Source organism: Quercus suber, unplaced genomic scaffold (genome assembly GCF_002906115.3).
Source record: "Quercus suber isolate HL8 unplaced genomic scaffold, Cork oak 2.0 scaffold_160, whole genome shotgun sequence".
Lineage (NCBI taxonomy): Eukaryota > Viridiplantae > Streptophyta > Magnoliopsida > Fagales > Fagaceae > Quercus > Quercus suber.
This window is the reverse complement of record NW_027069621.1, coordinates 30,858-49,644: the sequence shown is the minus strand read 5'-3', so window position 1 is coordinate 49,644 and position 18,787 is coordinate 30,858. Positions and strand designations below refer to the sequence as shown.

Genomic DNA, 18,787 nt, shown 5'->3' with positions numbered 1-18,787 from the left:
CTCCAAAATTTAAACTGTTTTAAAGTGAAATATGAAATTTCAAGTACATCTAATTTTACAATATAGTGTTAAAAATGCTACAATTTGATTATTTTATGAGTTAATATTAATTAATATCTTAGCATTAGAATTCACATAAGTTGCACTTGAGGTTAGTCTAACTATTAACAACCTTTTTCATATAAATAGTAAGTGGAATCTTGACTTTAAAAAACCAAAAAAATAAAATAAAATAAAATAAAAAAACCCACAAAATGACTTATGCTTGTGTAAAAAACATTTAACAGATAAACACAAAACAAAATTTTTTTTTTTTTGGCATTAAAATATTGCTTCTTATTCACATAAATTGTTTTTTATTATTTAGGTTGGCCTTAAGTATTCATGAGCATGTGTTTGCGGCTTATAAATTTTGCTCCCCATGACATCAAATCCTGGCTCCGCCACTACGCTTAGTTCAATTCAAAACCATTGAAAAAAAACATAAATAAATAAAAATTATAAAAAAATTATAAAAATAAAAATAAAAACACCATTACATTGGTCATATAATCATTGGTTCGCTAAGTATGCTAAAAAAACTTACTATTACACACAAAATTGCTAGCAATAAGTTTTATTTGAGCTCTATCTAGGCAAAGCTGAGTTTACCGGAAGGGGTAGCCCAATCAGCTGGGGACCATCCTAATCAAGCAGAGGTCACTGGTTTGAATCTCCCCTTCCCCCCCCCCTTTTGAGCCAATACTTACTTATCAGGGAAAAAAGCTGGGTCAACATTTTTTAGGTAAAACTTAGTCACAAGCTGAGCTTAAACCAGGCTAAGCTCACAAAAGTTCACCTGACAATCCTAGCAATGCACATTTGACTTATGTTTTAAAAGGCCACTGTCTCAACCATACCAGATCAGAACTCAAGTATGTAAAGACCAAACCAAGTACCTGCAACACTTGATGAGTCTTCCACCATGCGTCCCCCACCAAGTGCACCTCCAGACACATGAAGCCTTGCATTAACAAAGACCTGGAAACATATGTGGCCATGTGATTCATCTTCTTATAAAAATAAATCAGGTAGTCAACCAAACAAAATTTTAAAAAACCAAAACCCACTGCTGCATGCTGATATCTTGGAGATGGTGAGACGCCCGGGGCAATTGCCCACTCCCATCGGCCATCCCTATGTTTAGCAAGTCCATATGCACTTGCTAGTGGCTGCAAGTAATCATGAGAGCAAGAAACAAAATCCAGGTTAACCAAACTTCAAACTTAAGCAGAAAAGGAGTACACTGTTAAATAAGAAACAAGAATTTTGGTAACCAGCTTCAGCAATATTGTGCACGCAACATTAAAACACAATAGCCTTGAAAAAAGAATGAATTCTACAGATATAAATGAGTATTCCTAGACAAATGTGTGTGAGTAATTTAACAACTGATTTTAAAAGTCACCAAACAAAGATCCATTACTTCTCGAATTTTAGCAAAACATATTCTTCATTGAATGGAAAACATTACATCAATATAAATAAACAACTAACACCTAACCATAACAGAACTCAGATTTAACAGGCTCTGAAATAACTATGAGGACACAAATAAAAACACAGTAACATAATAAAAATTAAAATAAGACCTAGCCCATTACATGAATATGAATACAAAAACTACCCCTAAATCCTTTTTTTTTTTAAAAAAAACCTAGCTTCTCACTGCCTGCATCACATCTTAGGCAATTAGAATTGAGTGACAACAAGCCAAGCCAAGTTATGAAATGCTACATACCAAAATTTAAAGATGATGCTAGTTAGAATTTTTTGACTCACCACACTGTTTGCATCCCTTCCTCCACAAAGCAGAAGAAGACCATCAGAGCGTGCACTTGCAGTTGCATACCTAATCAGACATATCGAGTAAATGAGGGCTAAAATCAATAACATGCACAGAAGCTATTCATGAATCATAACATCATTTTCACATGTTCAACAAGTGATAAGCACTTTAAAAAAAGTGTGGATATCATAACCTATTGAGTGTGACAAATGTTTACTGCTTTCTCAATGAGGAAAAGAGAAACTCTTGTGAATAGAAAAATGCATGCACGTGACACAAGAAACACATGTAACACGAGCCAGGACTAACTGTTATCTGAAAGTATAAAATGACAAACAATTATAACAAAGAGTATCTGTCAGGAAACTAAATGCAGTTTCCAAAAGCTATCCTACTGTATCCTTCCAAAAGGTCACAAAATTGTAAGGCTAGAGAAAAAAATTCACATTATATGGCTCTTTATTTTCTAAGCCCTACAGTCCTTCTCGTCCAATTCTAGCAAAAGTCCAATCTCAACTGAAAAGTGTCAACACAGCAAAAAATAAAAAATAAAAAAATAACATAAAAGTTGCAAGGCAGTTAAAGATTGTCTACTTTCTGGACATGAGGTGGTCAGCCATCCATATCATCAATAACTGCCAGCAATTGTAAGAGAAGCACTAACTGAAGTGCCATCCAGTTCAGACCATAGACCAATCAAAGGAATGACAAAAGAACATTCTTGATTCAGCCTACTCCTCTCTTCCAACATTCTAGTATAAACTTGTGCAAACCATCTATAAACTGAACACTGGATTTTGAAACAACATGCAAGGACATGAAACAGCCTTCTTTCCATTTATTCAAAAAACTGGCACCAAAGAAAGTTAGCCCAAAGTCCTAGACCCTAAAAATGCACAAAGTATGGAAAGAAACAATACTAACCACAACTTCTAGATTAGGCGTTTTTAGAAACACAGTCGTATCTTATATTACATTCTATGTCTAGCAAATGAATAGATTAACTTCATTAAAAGCTTTAAATAAATTCGTGTAATTTATCACCACCAAGACTCCATATCTCTAACTAGTAACTTACACAAAAACCGTCACCAGTAAAGTGAATATATTATGTCCAGCTAACTTAAATAAAAGCTTATATATATCAATTGTCTCTAAGTACTACTAAAACTACAATTAGCAATGTGAACATGTTATGTCTGAATGACAAATCATCCCAGTCAAAAACCTAGAAAATCACTTAAACTGTAATTAGTAATATACCCAAGGCTAAAGATGTGTCACAAAATAATGACTAAATGAAGGTCATTCACTTAACAAGCCTGTGCAATTTATTGCTCATTAACACTTTTAAATGCAAAACATACAGCAAATAAACATTATATGCAAAGGTTCAATAAAAAAAAAACTCAGGTAAAGTATTGGATATCACATATAAATGTGACGATTTATAACTTTGTATCTGGGCCCATTCAGAGAGAGAGAGATTTACATGCATGGAGGAGGACCCTCTCCTTCTGGTTCCAACTTTCGCCATTCATATGGCTTGGCAGCTGTGTCCAGTGCCCATACATCAGCCAAAGGCCGCTTCCCTGAAAAGCACACAACAATACTGTTTATGTCCAATTAACACTCAACATATGCATCTCTGGTTTTTTTATGTAACCAATGAACAGTATGAATTTTGTTTATCCCCCCCCCCCCCCCAAAAAAAAAAAAAAAGATGAGGCTTGAATGCGGAGTGAATTACCATCATTCCCACCAATTGCCATGAGATACCTTTGCCCCACCAAAGCCATCACATGCCCATAACGTGGCCCTGGTCCAGGGCCTTGAACAACAACTCTACAAGATATCAACCATTCATAATGAATAAATTGCAGAATATATATATATATATAGAGAGAAAAATGAGGAAGCACATATTTATGAAATTATGAGTCTACCTATGCCATCGCGGTCGTTGCTGTGTCAGGTCAAGAACATGAAGATCCTCAGCAGACAAACCAGCTGGACCAATTCCACCCTGTTTCGAAATATGAAAGTCTACAGTAAGAACTAAAACTGTGACTTGGTCAAAATGATCGCTAAAAGGATAATATACTGCATGCTAACCTGAATAACTACCATAGTTCCCACAGCAGTGGCCACATGGGCGGCCCTTGGTGTAGGCGGTTCTCCAAAGGGAGTGATCCTGCAAAAAAGGTTTATTATAAGCACTAAAATAAGTTCAAGCAGGGTAGAAATGCACTATTTAACTGTAGCCAATAACGCACTGTTGTGTATAGCCATAGGCTGATGAGATGAGATTCCTAGGCTTACCTAGACCATTTATTTGTTAATACATCATAACAGTGCACATCAGCTGTAGCACCTGCTAGTCCTGCAATCCAAGTAAAATTGTTAATATTCAATAAAGATTCAAGAATGGGTCAATTTCATGAAAACAAGAATCCATGAATTAAAACAAACCAATATTTGGAATTTCCATTTGGTAAATTATAAATATATATCATATCATATTATGAGGCTGGCTTCAAGGATACTTGGCTCATATGTTAATCAAACACTTAGATAAAACAACAAAACAAGGTTTATTGGCACCATAAATAATAACAAAAGAACAAAGAAACGTCAATGAATTATTAGAATCTGAAAAGCTATGCCTACTATACCACTTGTATTCATTGGAATTCAAAACAAAAGCAATAATTGCTTGGCATGAATTCATTGGGATTCGACAATACAAGGGAAAGCCTCATCTTTTTTTTTTTTTTTGGGGGGGGGGGGGATAAACCAAATTCATACTGTTCATTGGTTACATAAAAAAACCAGAGATGCATATGTTGAGTGTTAATTGGACATAAACAGTATTGTTGTGTGCTTTTCAGGGAAGCGGCCTTTGGCTGATGTATGGGCACTGGACACAGCTGCCAAGCCATATGAATGGCGAAAGTTGGAACCAGAAGGAGAGGGTCCTCCTCCATGCATGTAAATCTCTCTCTCTCTGAATGGGCCCAGATACAAAGTTATAAATCGTCACATTTATATGTGATATCCAATACTTTACCTGAGTTTTTTTTTTATTGAACCTTTGCATATAATGTTTATTTGCTGTATGTTTTGCATTTAAAAGTGTTAATGAGCAATAAATTGCACAGGCTTGTTAAGTGAATGACCTTCATTTAGTCATTATTTTGTGACACATCTTTAGCCTTGGGTATATTACTAATTACAGTTTAAGTGATTTTCTAGGTTTTTGACTGGGATGATTTGTCATTCAGACATAACATGTTCACATTGCTAATTGTAGTTTTAGTAGTACTTAGAGACAATTGATATATATAAGCTTTTATTTAGGTTAGCTGGACATAATATATTCACTTTACTGGTGACGGTTTTTGTGTAAGTTACTAGTTAGAGATATGGAGTCTTGGTGGTGATAAATTACACGAATTTATTTAAAGCTTTTAATGAAGTTAATCTATTCATTTGCTAGACATAGAATGTAATATAAGATACGACTGTGTTTCTAAAAACGCCTAATCTAGAAGTTGTGGTTAGTATTGTTTCTTTCCATACTTTGTGCATTTTTAGGGTCTAGGACTTTGGGCTAACTTTCTTTGGTGCCAGTTTTTTGAATAAATGGAAAGAAGGCTGTTTCATGTCCTTGCATGTTGTTTCAAAATCCAGTGTTCAGTTTATAGATGGTTTGCACAAGTTTATACTAGAATGTTGGAAGAGAGGAGTAGGCTGAATCAAGAATGTTCTTTTGTCATTCCTTTGATTGGTCTATGGTCTGAACTGGATGGCACTTCAGTTAGTGCTTCTCTTACAATTGCTGGCAGTTATTGATGATATGGATGGCTGACCACCTCATGTCCAGAAAGTAGACAATCTTTAACTGCCTTGCAACTTTTATGTTATTTTTTTATTTTTTATTTTTTGCTGTGTTGACACTTTTCAGTTGAGATTGGACTTTTGCTAGAATTGGACGAGAAGGACTGTAGGGCTTAGAAAATAAAGAGCCATATAATGTGAATTTTTTTCTCTAGCCTTACAATTTTGTGACCTTTTGGAAGGATACAGTAGGATAGCTTTTGGAAACTGCATTTAGTTTCCTGACAGATACTCTTTGTTATAATTGTTTGTCATTTTATACTTTCAGATAACAGTTAGTCCTGGCTCGTGTTACATGTGTTTCTTGTGTCACGTGCATGCATTTTTCTATTCACAAGAGTTTCTCTTTTCCTCATTGAGAAAGCAGTAAACATTTGTCACACTCAATAGGTTATGATATCCACACTTTTTTTAAAGTGCTTATCACTTGTTGAACATGTGAAAATGATGTTATGATTCATGAATAGCTTCTGTGCATGTTATTGATTTTAGCCCTCATTTACTCGATATGTCTGATTAGGTATGCAACTGCAAGTGCACGCTCTGATGGTCTTCTTCTGCTTTGTGGAGGAAGGGATGCAAACAGTGTGGTGAGTCAAAAAATTCTAACTAGCATCATCTTTAAATTTTGGTATGTAGCATTTCATAACTTGGCTTGGCTTGTTGTCACTCAATTCTAATTGCCTAAGATGTGATGCAGGCAGTGAGAAGCTAGGTTTTTTTTTAAAAAAAAAAGGATTTAGGGGTAGTTTTTGTATTCATATTCATGTAATGGGCTAGGTCTTATTTTAATTTTTATTATGTTACTGTGTTTTTATTTGTGTCCTCATAGTTATTTCAGAGCCTGTTAAATCTGAGTTCTGTTATGGTTAGGTGTTAGTTGTTTATTTATATTGATGTAATGTTTTCCATTCAATGAAGAATATGTTTTGCTAAAATTCGAGAAGTAATGGATCTTTGTTTGGTGACTTTTAAAATCAGTTGTTAAATTACTCACACACATTTGTCTAGGAATACTCATTTATATCTGTAGAATTCATTCTTTTTTCAAGGCTATTGTGTTTTAATGTTGCGTGCACAATATTGCTGAAGCTGGTTACCAAAATTCTTGTTTCTTATTTAACAGTGTACTCCTTTTCTGCTTAAGTTTGAAGTTTGGTTAACCTGGATTTTGTTTCTTGCTCTCATGATTACTTGCAGCCACTAGCAAGTGCATATGGACTTGCTAAACATAGGGATGGCCGATGGGAGTGGGCAATTGCCCCGGGCGTCTCACCATCTCCAAGATATCAGCATGCAGCAGTGGGTTTTGGTTTTTTAAAATTTTGTTTGGTTGACTACCTGATTTATTTTTATAAGAAGATGAATCACATGGCCACATATGTTTCCAGGTCTTTGTTAATGCAAGGCTTCATGTGTCTGGAGGTGCACTTGGTGGGGGACGCATGGTGGAAGACTCATCAAGTGTTGCAGGTACTTGGTTTGGTCTTTACATACTTGAGTTCTGATCTGGTATGGTTGAGACAGTGGCCTTTTAAAACATAAGTCAAATGTGCATTGCTAGGATTGTCAGGTGAACTTTTGTGAGCTTAGCCTGGTTTAAGCTCAGCTTGTGACTAAGTTTTACCTAAAAAATGTTGACCCAGCTTTTTTCCCTGATAAGTAAGTATTGGCTCAAAAGGGGGGGGGGAAGGGGAGATTCAAACCAGTGACCTCTGCTTGATTAGGATGGTCCCCAGCTGATTGGGCTACCCCTTCCGGTAAACTCAGCTTTGCCTAGATAGAGCTCAAATAAAACTTATTGCTAGCAATTTTGTGTGTAATAGTAAGTTTTTTTAGCATACTTAGCGAACCAATGATTATATGACCAATGTAATGGTGTTTTTATTTTTATTTTTATAATTTTTTTATAATTTTTATTTATTTATGTTTTTTTTCAATGGTTTTGAATTGAACTAAGCGTAGTGGCGGAGCCAGGATTTGATGTCATGGGGAGCAAAATTTATAAGCCGCAAACACATGCTCATGAATACTTAAGGCCAACCTAAATAATAAAAAACAATTTATGTGAATAAGAAGCAATATTTTAATGCCAAAAAAAAAAAAATTTTGTTTTGTGTTTATCTGTTAAATGTTTTTTACACAAGCATAAGTCATTTTGTGGGTTTTTTTATTTTATTTTATTTTATTTTTTTGGTTTTTTAAAGTCAAGATTCCACTTACTATTTATATGAAAAAGGTTGTTAATAGTTAGACTAACCTCAAGTGCAACTTATGTGAATTCTAATGCTAAGATATTAATTAATATTAACTCATAAAATAATCAAATTGTAGCATTTTTAACACTATATTGTAAATTTAGATGTACTTGAAATTTCATATTTCACTTTAAAACAGTTTAAATTTTGGAGATTATCATGTAATCCTTCTCATATTTTATTACTTATACACAGGTTTACTTAAGAATAATAAATTATTACATTGTGAATTGTATTTTTTATAATTTTTATCACTTTTGAAAGGTAATAATAATGGTTTTTTTTTTTTTTTTTTAACATTTATTTTCCTTTTATAGGTTTTGAATCTTTAAGAGACATTGATAAAAATAAGAAAGATTTTCATTAAATGAAGTTTAACATATGAAGGAAATAATATCCTACCAATCATGTATAATAGAAAAAAATATAGAAAGAAAATAAAAAAGTCAAATTCTAATATGCATAGGGAGCAAATTCGTGAACATACATATGGGTAAGGATATTTGGGTGGGGCCTAGCTTCACCCTTGATTGATAGTGGAAAAATATGACGGTAGTTTATTGAAGAGATGCTGGACATGGGTCTGTTGGTGCTTATATTTTCAGGTGGGTGACACTAATTTATCTCAGCTGAGAATCTAACAGCTTATTACATAATTGGAGAAAATGGAAGCGATATTGCATATGAGGTGCATCTAGAGAAAGTTATACAAATTTTATTTAGAATGTTGAGGTTTCTGGCCTCTATTTTGACCCTTTCTTTACCCAACTGTGAGTATAGATCATTATGCTTTCTCTAGGACATGACAGTGAGGTTTAAGTTGGACAGATATTCAACTCTTAGGGTTTGGAAAATTTCTCTGAGTAGTCATATAGGACTTAACTAACCAAAAAGAAAAAAGAAAAAAGAAAAAAAGAAAAAGAGCAGTCATATTTGATTTAGTATGCTCTTCTGTGTGCCATTGGTCCTTAATTTTGTGCCCAATTGTTCTGATCTCATGATTCTCATGCTGTTAGGCATGCTTTTCCCCTTACCTCTTGGATGTATATTTTTCCATATCTGTCTATAATGATCAGTATTGTGTTGGTTTTAGAAAGTTAGTTATTGTATATAGTTCTTTTTCCTTCTAAGATGTCATTTTTTTTTTTTTGGATAAGTAATAAGATTCATTGAAATCAAAAAGAGAGGAACACCGAAGTATACAGGGAGTATACAGGGGTGAACAAATAAAAAACGAACATTACAAAAATTGAGATGTCATTGTTCAACTTGTGCTATCTTGTCGCTGTTAGGGTCTGATGGATTTGTCTTACTTTCCAAGACAAACTGAAGTGATAGGTTCTCTTTTGACATGTTTTTGGATAAGTAATAAAAATCAAGAAAAGAGCACAAAAAGGGGCACAACCCTAGTACGTGGGGTGTATACTGAGAAAAAGCCCAAACAAAAAGGGGAAGAAAAAGAAAAATAGATACAAAGAAGACTGAAGTTCAAGGAATCCAACAACTCTAGAAAGTCCACAGTAGAAAAGGTGGTTGATATTAAAGTCCAATCATAAAAGGGTCTTCAAGAATAAGAACTTCAAATTAAGCAAGTTCTGCTCTTTCCCTTCAAATTAATCTTACGCTAACTAACTTTGTGAGTTTGAAGTAGAGATTTGTTGTTCAAAGTGTTGCGCTTTATTCTACTGCTCGTATTAAATATAATTATGACACTTATCAAAAAAAAAAATATATATATACATACATACATACATACATACATACATACATACATATATATATATATATATATAATTATGACCCTGTGCTACCTTAAAATAAATACTAGAGGTATACTTGTAGAAAAATATTGGGAAATTCATTATAATTTTAGTTTGATTGTTGCACGTATCACCAAAAGAATTGTTGCTGTTATGCTGAAGTAAGTTTATTTTTTACTTTCTCTTTTTAAGATGATCCACCCAAAGATATCTTACAAAACTTTCATCTTCCTTCCCTTTTGCAGTGTTGGATACTGCAGCAGGTGTGTGGTGTGATACAAAATCTGTTGTTACTAGTCCTAGGACAGGAAGATACAGTGCTGATGCAGCTGGTGGAGATGCTGCAGTTGAATTGACAAGGCGTTGCAGGCATGCAGCTGCCGCAGTTGGTGACTTAATATTTATTTATGGTGGATTACGTGGTGGTAAGAGATGAATCTAATTATTTCAAATCTTGCATCATTCTGTCTTCTAATAACTTAACTTATGCTGATCTTAATGTAGAAATGTAAGCCACTTAAAAAGTATTGCATTAGTAACTTGAGTGATGTAAAATACATTTCATCTGGTTCTTGAGGTCAATTTTAAGCACCATAGATATAGTGGTGGGACAAAGTCTTCTCCTCCAGACTGGGTTGGGTAAATCTCCTCCAACCCATTGCATGATGGTTAAAGATATTGAACATTAGGCTTTTAATGAGTGAGTACCATGGTAAATAGGTTCTGTGTTGCTGAATAATTAGAATTTCACTTTTATATAGAACACATTTTAGCAGTCTGTGATTTAGGGTGAAAATTGGAAACGGGTAGGATTGGAATATTTACAATAAAATGTTGAAAGTTTGGATAAGGAGGTTGTATTGGAGGATAATGTACCTGCATTAATGATGGATGAGATATGGAATTAAATGGCTTTCTTTTATTCTTGGCATCAGAATGTTATCCTAACCAGATATTTCCTTAAGTGCCTATGTTCTTCTGAACTCTTTTCCTCTCTTTTTTGGTCATAAATTGTGGCAAGCAAATGTGTTTATCTTGCAAGCTAACAATATTTAGAGTTTGGTCCTCCATGTAGGACTCAATACACTTTTCTGGATGGTGATGTTTAAAAGCTTTTCTATTTTGGATAGTGGAGTTCACCTTGTATTTATGTGTTGGTGAGCTGATGATTGTCAAAGTTGATAATACTTCGGCAAAATGAGTTGTTGTGTTTATCCTATAGGGGTGTTGCTTGATGACCTACTTGTTGCTGAAGACCTGGCTGCTGCTGAAACAACAAGTGCTGCTTCGCATGCTGCAGCTGCGGCTGCTGCAGCTAATGTTCAAGCAGGGCGGTTACCTGGAAGGTTCATTGATGAAAGGACAAGGCAAACAATGCCTGAAGCAGCTCCTGATGGTTCAGTTGTGTTGGGGAATCCAGTTGCCCCTCCTATAAATGGTGACATGTATACTGATATAAGCACAGAAAATGCCATGGGATCGAGGTTGGCTAGTTATAGAATTTGTATTTGCATTGGATGTTAGTTATTGATTTGTAGCTCGTTATCTTATTTATTCAAAAAGCATTTGGATGTGGATTTTTATGCAGGAGAATAAGCAAAGGTGTTGAGTATTTGGTTGAAGCATCAGCAGCAGAAGCAGAGGCTATCAGTGCTACATTGGCCGCTGCCAAGGCACGGCAAGTTAATGGAGAGGTTGAACTGCCTGACAGAGATCGTGGGGCAGAGGCTACCCCTAGTGGAAAACAGATATCTACCTTAATTAAGCCTGATTCAACTGGATCTAATAATATTGCTCCAGCTGGAGTTCGGCTGCATCACAGAGCTGTCAGTATTAGTTTTGGATAATATTTTGAACATTATCTCAAGCCAATTTTATTATGGAAATGTACATTTGTGCCTCTGCTGATGTTTTCTTGAATGTGTTGTCAGGTTGTTGTAGCTGCAGAGACTGGTGGAGCTTTAGGTGGCATGGTCAGACAGCTTTCAATTGATCAGTTTGAAAATGAAGGCAGGCGAGTCAGTTATGGGACCCCAGAGAGTGCAACTGCTGCTAGAAAACTATTAGATCGACAAATGTCCATCAATAGTGTACCCAAAAAGGTATAATGGACCTAGTTATACACTAAAATATAATTATCATTGTAAATAGATGCATATTTTTTTGATGTAGAATAATGAAACAATAAACCTGGACCTGTGCGGCCTACCACAATTAGATGGAAAAATTACTACTATTATTTTATATGTTTACTCTTATATTTTACTCTACACGGGGTTGATGTCTCTATAAATGAGACCTGGATGGCTTTTCTTTTGTTGTTTAATCAGAGGAAATAAAAATGTCCATGTCAAATGGTTCAAAAGATTTCAGTTTGAATGCTAATATTTATGTTTGCAACAAGTTTGGGGTGAGTTGAGATCATCTGAATTCTACATTAAGATGTGTATCTCTTTGCAACTGCTTGGCTTTAGTGGTTACTTTTACATGGCTTTTTAGATTGATGTAGTATACTGATGATGTGTTGAAAATTGGAATTTCATTAATCTATAGAAAAAGAATATGTTTTTTTGTTAAGAAAAAATGCATGTTAAAGAAATCTTGCTTTGGAATGAACTTCCTAATTACTAATTAAATAATTTGCAACCATGATCGTTCTTTGCTTGTGGGCCCTACATCATCAAGTGTCTGAAATTTATATGCATTCCAAGATGCATGTTAATGATTACATCTCTAAGAATATATTTTTGATTTATTTTGTTTTGCTTCCATGTTGTTTATGTTTCCTGTTGGGTATACATATGTATATCAGTCATTTGTATCACCCTTTAAATTTTATTTATGAAAAAATGTCTCCCTTTGAATATCAAGACAGTGGGTAAGTTGCAGAATCAGCGACTCTTCTCCCAACCATTTTTTAGGTCAATCTATCTCTTGTCCTTATCTCACACTTATGCTATCTAAGTTTACTTATAAAAGATTAATGTTCTTTGTTTTATTTTTCTTTTTTTTAAAGTTTCCTTTTTCCCATATCTTATTAGGTCATAGCAGCACTTCTAAAGCCTCGTGGCTGGAAGCCTCCAGTTCGCCGACAATTTTTTTTAGATTGCAATGAATTAGCTGATCTCTGTGACAGTGCTGAGCGGATATTTTCAAGTGAACCAAGTGTTTTACAGCTCAAGGCTCCCATCAAGATATTTGGTGATTTGCATGGGCAATTTGGGGATCTCATGCGCCTTTTTGATGAATATGGATCACCTTCAACTGCTGGGGATATCGCGTAAGTTATCTGATTAGTTAAAAATCTTTTGCATCAAGCATAGTAGTTCATATGGGCCAATGAACTCTAGCCCAAATAGCACTTCCTCCCCTTTAAGAACAGGTGGAGGGTAAAGACATGGGTTCAAGACCCTTTGGGTGCATATGTAACTTATGTTATGGAGCATTACAGTGAACTTGGGGCTCAAATTTATGCATATAGACTGGGTGGCAGATTAAACCCTGAGAGCTGAAATGTGACGGAAATATTTCGTTATATCTCTGTCTTCTTACTTTTTACCTTGTTTTGGCACTTTCAGGGTTCCCTATGATTATTCCTGCACTAGCCTTTGTGTGTATCATTTATTGGTATACAAACTTGACACTGAGCTTATGTGCTGTGGGTAACTTGGTTGTTGGACTTAAGGCATGTATTATTGATAGAGTAGAGACTTAGAATTACCTGCCTTGTGGTACAAAAAAAAATCAAGTATTGCTTTAGGAAATTAAGATTATTGTCTACTAAGATAACCCACTTTTTTAAGCATTATTTATCTTGGAAAAAAAAAAAAAAAAAAAAAACTCATCTATTTAGTTTACAGCTTACTTCAACTCCTTCCCCGAGCCCCAAAAGTTTATTCTGAAATATTTTACCTGAAAAGTGAGTTCAGTTTGTGAAAATCTATGTGGGTTTAAGATAATGGTCTCTACTAAGGAACGTGAATCAAGTCCCAAATTTATAGCAAGCATGAAACTTGGTCATGGATGCAAATAATCCGAGGGCGGATTCTTGATTTTGACAAGATGTGCAGCTATAGGACAGCACTTAAAAATAATGATCAGGGATTGCTGACAAACAATGTAGGTGACCTAGTGCCTTGCTTATAAGTTTTGTGGAAGGGAAGGTAGAATTAAGGCATATCAGGAGTAAAGGTTGGATTGAAAAAGTATTTTAGGGGTTATGGGGTGTAATAAAGAGGAGAAAGTTGCATGGATTTTTGGGGAGGAAATTTAACGGTTTTCAAGAATAACAACTGTATAACAGTAAGGTTAGGGGTTTGTGATCAAAGGATGGTCTTAGGAATGAGATTGTTTCAAAAAGATGGGTGGCTGTGCGTTCAAAATTGACTGCTTAGTTCTGGATATCAATAAAGGAGAAATCTCCAAATCTGAACTAGTAGAAGTCTAAAGAAGAAGAGAGAGAACCTCAAAGTTTGATGATTGGCTTGTAGCATCTTACCTTGAAGAATTTACTGGTCTCACCATCAAAATGGTTCGTACTCTGCAAAATGGATTTCATGAACAGACTTAGTTCCTGTTAACAAGATAGTTCATACAGAAGCAAAACTATATAAATTAAATTAGAAACTTCTACTTGGACAGAGAACTTTGAACTTTCTACAACTGAACAAACCTTGGAATAATCTCAAACAAGAATAGATTAGCCAGGACTCATATCAAGTAGGAGTCTCTAATTTAAAGGATGGGCTAAATATGATACAGAAGAACGCAAATTAAAAACGATTAAATACCTCTTACGAAATGTTCAGTGTTTTCTAATTTAAAGAGGCTGGAGCCATGTTGGTTGGTCATGTCCATCAAAAGCATTTCTGCATTACTCCAATACCCATTGGATTTGAAAATATTTTTGGAAGCAATCTTCTTTTTATCGCGCTATTCAACATCCACGCATCTTTGGTCTTCACAGTCTCAGTTCATTTATGTTTCTAAAGCATCTCATTAGATCATGGATGTTAGCTTGTTCTTTTTATGTTTTTATCAGTAAATCATTGGCTCTTTTTTCAATAGAGTGATATTAGTTTAGCTCACTGCTTTGCATTATAGACAAGTCTATACTTGGACACTTTGTTCCCATTATGCTGATTTTGTATGGTTGACTATCAGATATATCGATTATCTCTTCTTAGGAGATTATGTTGACCGAGGTCAGCATAGCCTGGAAACCATTACTCTCCTGCTTGCTTTGAAGGTAGTTTTTGTGTTAATTATGTTTTTGATGCATTCCTATCACTTTGTCTTGGAACTTGATGGTCCAAGAATTATGTAACTTATATCAATTTTGCAGGTGGAGTATCAACACAATGTACATCTAATTCGTGGGAATCATGAAGCTGCAGATATTAATGCTCTTTTTGGCTTTCGGATTGAGTGCATTGAGCGCATGGTATATATTAAATGCATTAAATAATGTCTGTGCTATCTTGCATCAACTGGTTGGAGCTAACAACTTTGTAACTTGCTGAACAGGGTGAGAGAGATGGAATATGGGCATGGCATCGGATAAACCGATTGTTCAATTGGCTTCCGCTGGCAGCTCTAATTGAAAAGAAAATCATCTGTATGCATGGTGGTATTGGTCGATCTATAAATCATGTGGAACAGATTGAGAATCTTCAGCGTCCAATTACAATGGAAGCAGGCTCAATCGTGCTTATGGATTTATTGTGGTCAGTGAATGTCTAAGCTGTTTCAGTTTGGTGTGTGATAATGTTCGTGAGTCTTGTTGATTCATCAATGGCATTTTAATATGCTTTCTCCTCAGGTCTGACCCGACAGAAAATGACAGTGTGGAAGGATTGCGACCTAATGCCAGAGGTCCAGGTTTAGTTACTTTTGGGGTGAGTCTTGTTTTATAGCTTCTACTGTCGTTTTATGAAGCACACTACCTTTCAAGTATATGTTGAAAGAAGTGTCCTATGATTTATGTGTTGATATATTCCAAAATGAGAGTATGTTTGAATACATTGATTCCAACTTGTGTCAAAGGTTTTAAAAGTAAAAGCACATTTAACAAGTTTGTAAGAGGCTTGAGATTAATGTCTGTGTTGATAGTTCTCAAGATATGGATATCACTGGATACATTGAAGCCAATATCTGTTGATCAATTTCAATTATTTGTAGGATGTTGATACTATTAGCAAATTTTGTGGCTGTAATGGAAGTACAATAATGATTTGGGTACTAGATTCTATATCTAGGCTGTACTTCAATCATAATGTAGTTTTGGTGATTTTGTCTGAAAGGAGGTTCTAAGTTTTCATTAATTTAATTTTATATCTTCCAATAACCATTTATTGATTCTCCCCCTTTTCATATGTAATTCTGTGATCATGTAATTGTTTAGGGAAACTTTGTGTACACACCCAGTATACATAAGGTTTCTCCTCTTTCATTATAATAAGGTGACTAAATTTTACGATGGCTGTCAACCTGCCACAACCCTCATCTTTTTTTTCGGAACTTGAGACTGGCTGTGAACAGAGTGAGGTTTCTCTTCTATTTTAATAAAATTTTATTACTTATATTAGAAAATGCTTCCATTTATCTTCCACATCACCAATCCCCCCCCACCGGGTTTAGGTCATAAGCAGGTTGTGTGTATTTGGGATAGGTCTTGAATTCTAATCTTATTAATTATTAGTTAAGTTTGTGTCTGCGTGTTATGCTCATTAAAAGGGTTTGCTGTTGTAGCCTGATCGTGTCATGGAATTCTGCAACAACAATGATCTTCAGTTGATCGTACGAGCACATGAATGTGTAATGGATGGATTTGAGCGTTTTGCCCAGGGACATTTGATTACACTTTTCTCAGCTACCAACTACTGTGGTACGTTCCTGGTCTTTGTGACTATTTATGCATTTTTTAAGCTCCTTAGATGATTTAACATTTTTAAGTTTGGCCCTTGCCCCTTTCGACAGGTACTGCGAATAATGCAGGAGCAATCTTAGTTTTGGGTAGAGATTTGGTGGTGGTTCCAAAACTTATTCATCCCTTGCCACCAGCAGTTTCATCGCCAGAAAATTCACCGGAACGTCATATAGAAGATACATGGATGCAGGTGATGCCTCTTTGTGTGTGTGTGTGTGTGTGTGTGTATAGAAGGTTGGGTTCAAATTGCACTTGGTTTAACTTTTGGTAATGTTACACTATTTTTTTATTGGATGTTTATTTTGACAAATTCATGGGTGGATTACATTCTCTTCTTATACCTTTCATGCTTGCAAAATTTTAAGATGATAGATATCTCATCTATAAAATGTTAACTTGAAGTTTTTTTTTTAGTGGTTACACCATGTGTAAGTTGATCTTTATATGTGCGCGTGCATGTTAGGAGTAAGTTATACTTGGTGTAACTATAACAAAAATCATTCCATCACTTTATAGTTCACATCATATTAATATTTAGTCAATTCCACCTATGCAATTTATGTTCTCTGCATGCTTTTCGTTATCATGCACACTAAATTTCATATAAATTTATTCTTATTTACTACCCAATTCATATATTCATGCATCTAGTAATTTTTTTTTTAATTATTTTTTATTTTGAAGAATTTATAAATGAGAGGGTTCTTAATCATTGATCATCAAGCTTGATGGGTTTGGAGAACGCATATATTCTAGTAATAGATTTGATGAAATACTATTTGTTAAAGGTATTAGATGGTGTAGTATTAGTTGCAAGTTACAGACTTACAGTAGGGGTGCAAATTGAACATATGTGTATGTGCACGACCTAAAATTGCTACATTGTTTTGGTATTAATCCTCCTCTACTCTTTTTTTGAATGAGATCAGGAGCTGAATGCTAACAGACCTCCAACACCAACTAGAGGCCGTCCTCAAGTAACAAATGATCGAGGCTCTCTTGCTTGGATATAATATATTGGTCCAAATTGTTTCCCTATGTTACTTTCACGCGTATGCTACCATGTGGGGTTGCATTTCTGTATAGAGAATGATGACATATGACAGGAATTTCCGTACTTGTGATCTTGGTTCCCTGAAGAAAATTGGAAGGCTTTCTGAATTTTGGGTTTCTCGCCACACAGTTGGTGGACCTTAACATGAAGATGCGAGTTTGGAGAACCAGGTTGCAGGCGGCTGTAGGTTTTCTTTGATGTGCTGAAACTTGAAAGTTACAATATGGGTCGAGCCCCCCCTTTGTAAATTGAGCCACAGGCAGGTAGAGGTCAGTCTTGGTTGTTTCTTCCTATGGGTTGGTAGTGATGGGTATTTTTCTCATTAATTATATTATTTTTATTTCTTGTTTTAGGCCTATTATTTGTTCTCTTTTGAGAGGACACGAGGTCTTTATATGTGATGGTGAGATATATAATCATTGTGGGCATCCGTGTATCATAGAGGTGTTGCTTTGTGTAATTTTCATCTCTGCTTTGTACAATGTAACTTCTGTGTGAAGATAAGAAACGTTTTTGCCCGCTACATGAAAAATATGAAGTTTTGGCCATAGAATGTTGTATCTTGTTTTCTATTGCAAAGAATTAGAGATGTAGCTTTAGCTTTATTTATCTGTGATGTTGTAGTCTTGTTTTTTCTATGCTATTCTCTCTCTCTCTCTTTTCAAGTTTGACAAGCAGTTTGATTTTGATTTCCACGCAAATGCAATGTGCTTGTCAAAATGCAGTACACAATAGATTTTTTTATTTTTATTATTTCGCTTCTCAAATTTTTTTTTTTTTTTTTTTATTTATTTTTTTGATGAAGCCGAGAAACCCCTAATTTCTTCATGTTTATTACCAACGTCTAAAATCCCTCCTGTTGTGGAAATAGAGAGGTCCGTGGGCTTGGAAATTTAAAAGTAACACATAACAGTGATACCGACAGGCTTGCCTCATGAGCAAGGTTGTCTGTTAAAATTGGGATTCTACGTAGGATCGTTGAAGATAGGTGAGATTGAAGATTGTAGGATTAGATCGTGAATCGTAAGATCTTACATATTTTTAGATTTAAAGCAAAAA

At 34.9% G+C, this 18,787-nt stretch overlaps 2 protein-coding genes across 2 annotated transcripts; one reads left to right on the top strand and one right to left on the bottom strand.

Moving 5' to 3' along the window:
• Positions 1–888: 888 nt before the first annotated feature.
• Positions 889–4,319, bottom strand: LOC136069275 (serine/threonine-protein phosphatase BSL2-like). The gene is made up of 9 exons (XM_065777583.1): positions 4,301–4,319; positions 4,151–4,211; positions 3,944–4,022; positions 3,775–3,854; positions 3,579–3,673; positions 3,321–3,420; positions 1,822–1,891; positions 1,110–1,211; positions 889–1,020 (listed from the first exon to the last, which is right to left on the bottom strand). The coding sequence occupies exons 1-9, from the start codon at positions 4,317–4,319 to the stop codon at positions 904–906; spliced, it is 723 nt and encodes a 240-aa protein (XP_065633655.1). The 3' UTR covers positions 889–903.
• Positions 4,320–4,719: 400 nt separating this feature from the next.
• On the top strand, positions 4,720–18,333 carry LOC112019204 (serine/threonine-protein phosphatase BSL3; the record flags this gene model as incomplete). Its single annotated transcript, XM_065777600.1, is given in 16 exon segments — positions 4,720–4,819; positions 6,249–6,318; positions 6,929–7,030; positions 7,120–7,201; positions 9,992–10,171; positions 10,969–11,230; positions 11,335–11,572; positions 11,678–11,848; positions 12,788–13,026; positions 14,910–14,994; positions 15,091–15,189; positions 15,273–15,472; positions 15,568–15,643; positions 16,497–16,632; positions 16,725–16,864; positions 17,604–18,333. Coding segments are annotated over 16 exon segments (2,264 nt in total), but the record flags the coding sequence as incomplete, so codon positions are not given.
• Positions 18,334–18,787: the final 454 nt, after the last annotated feature.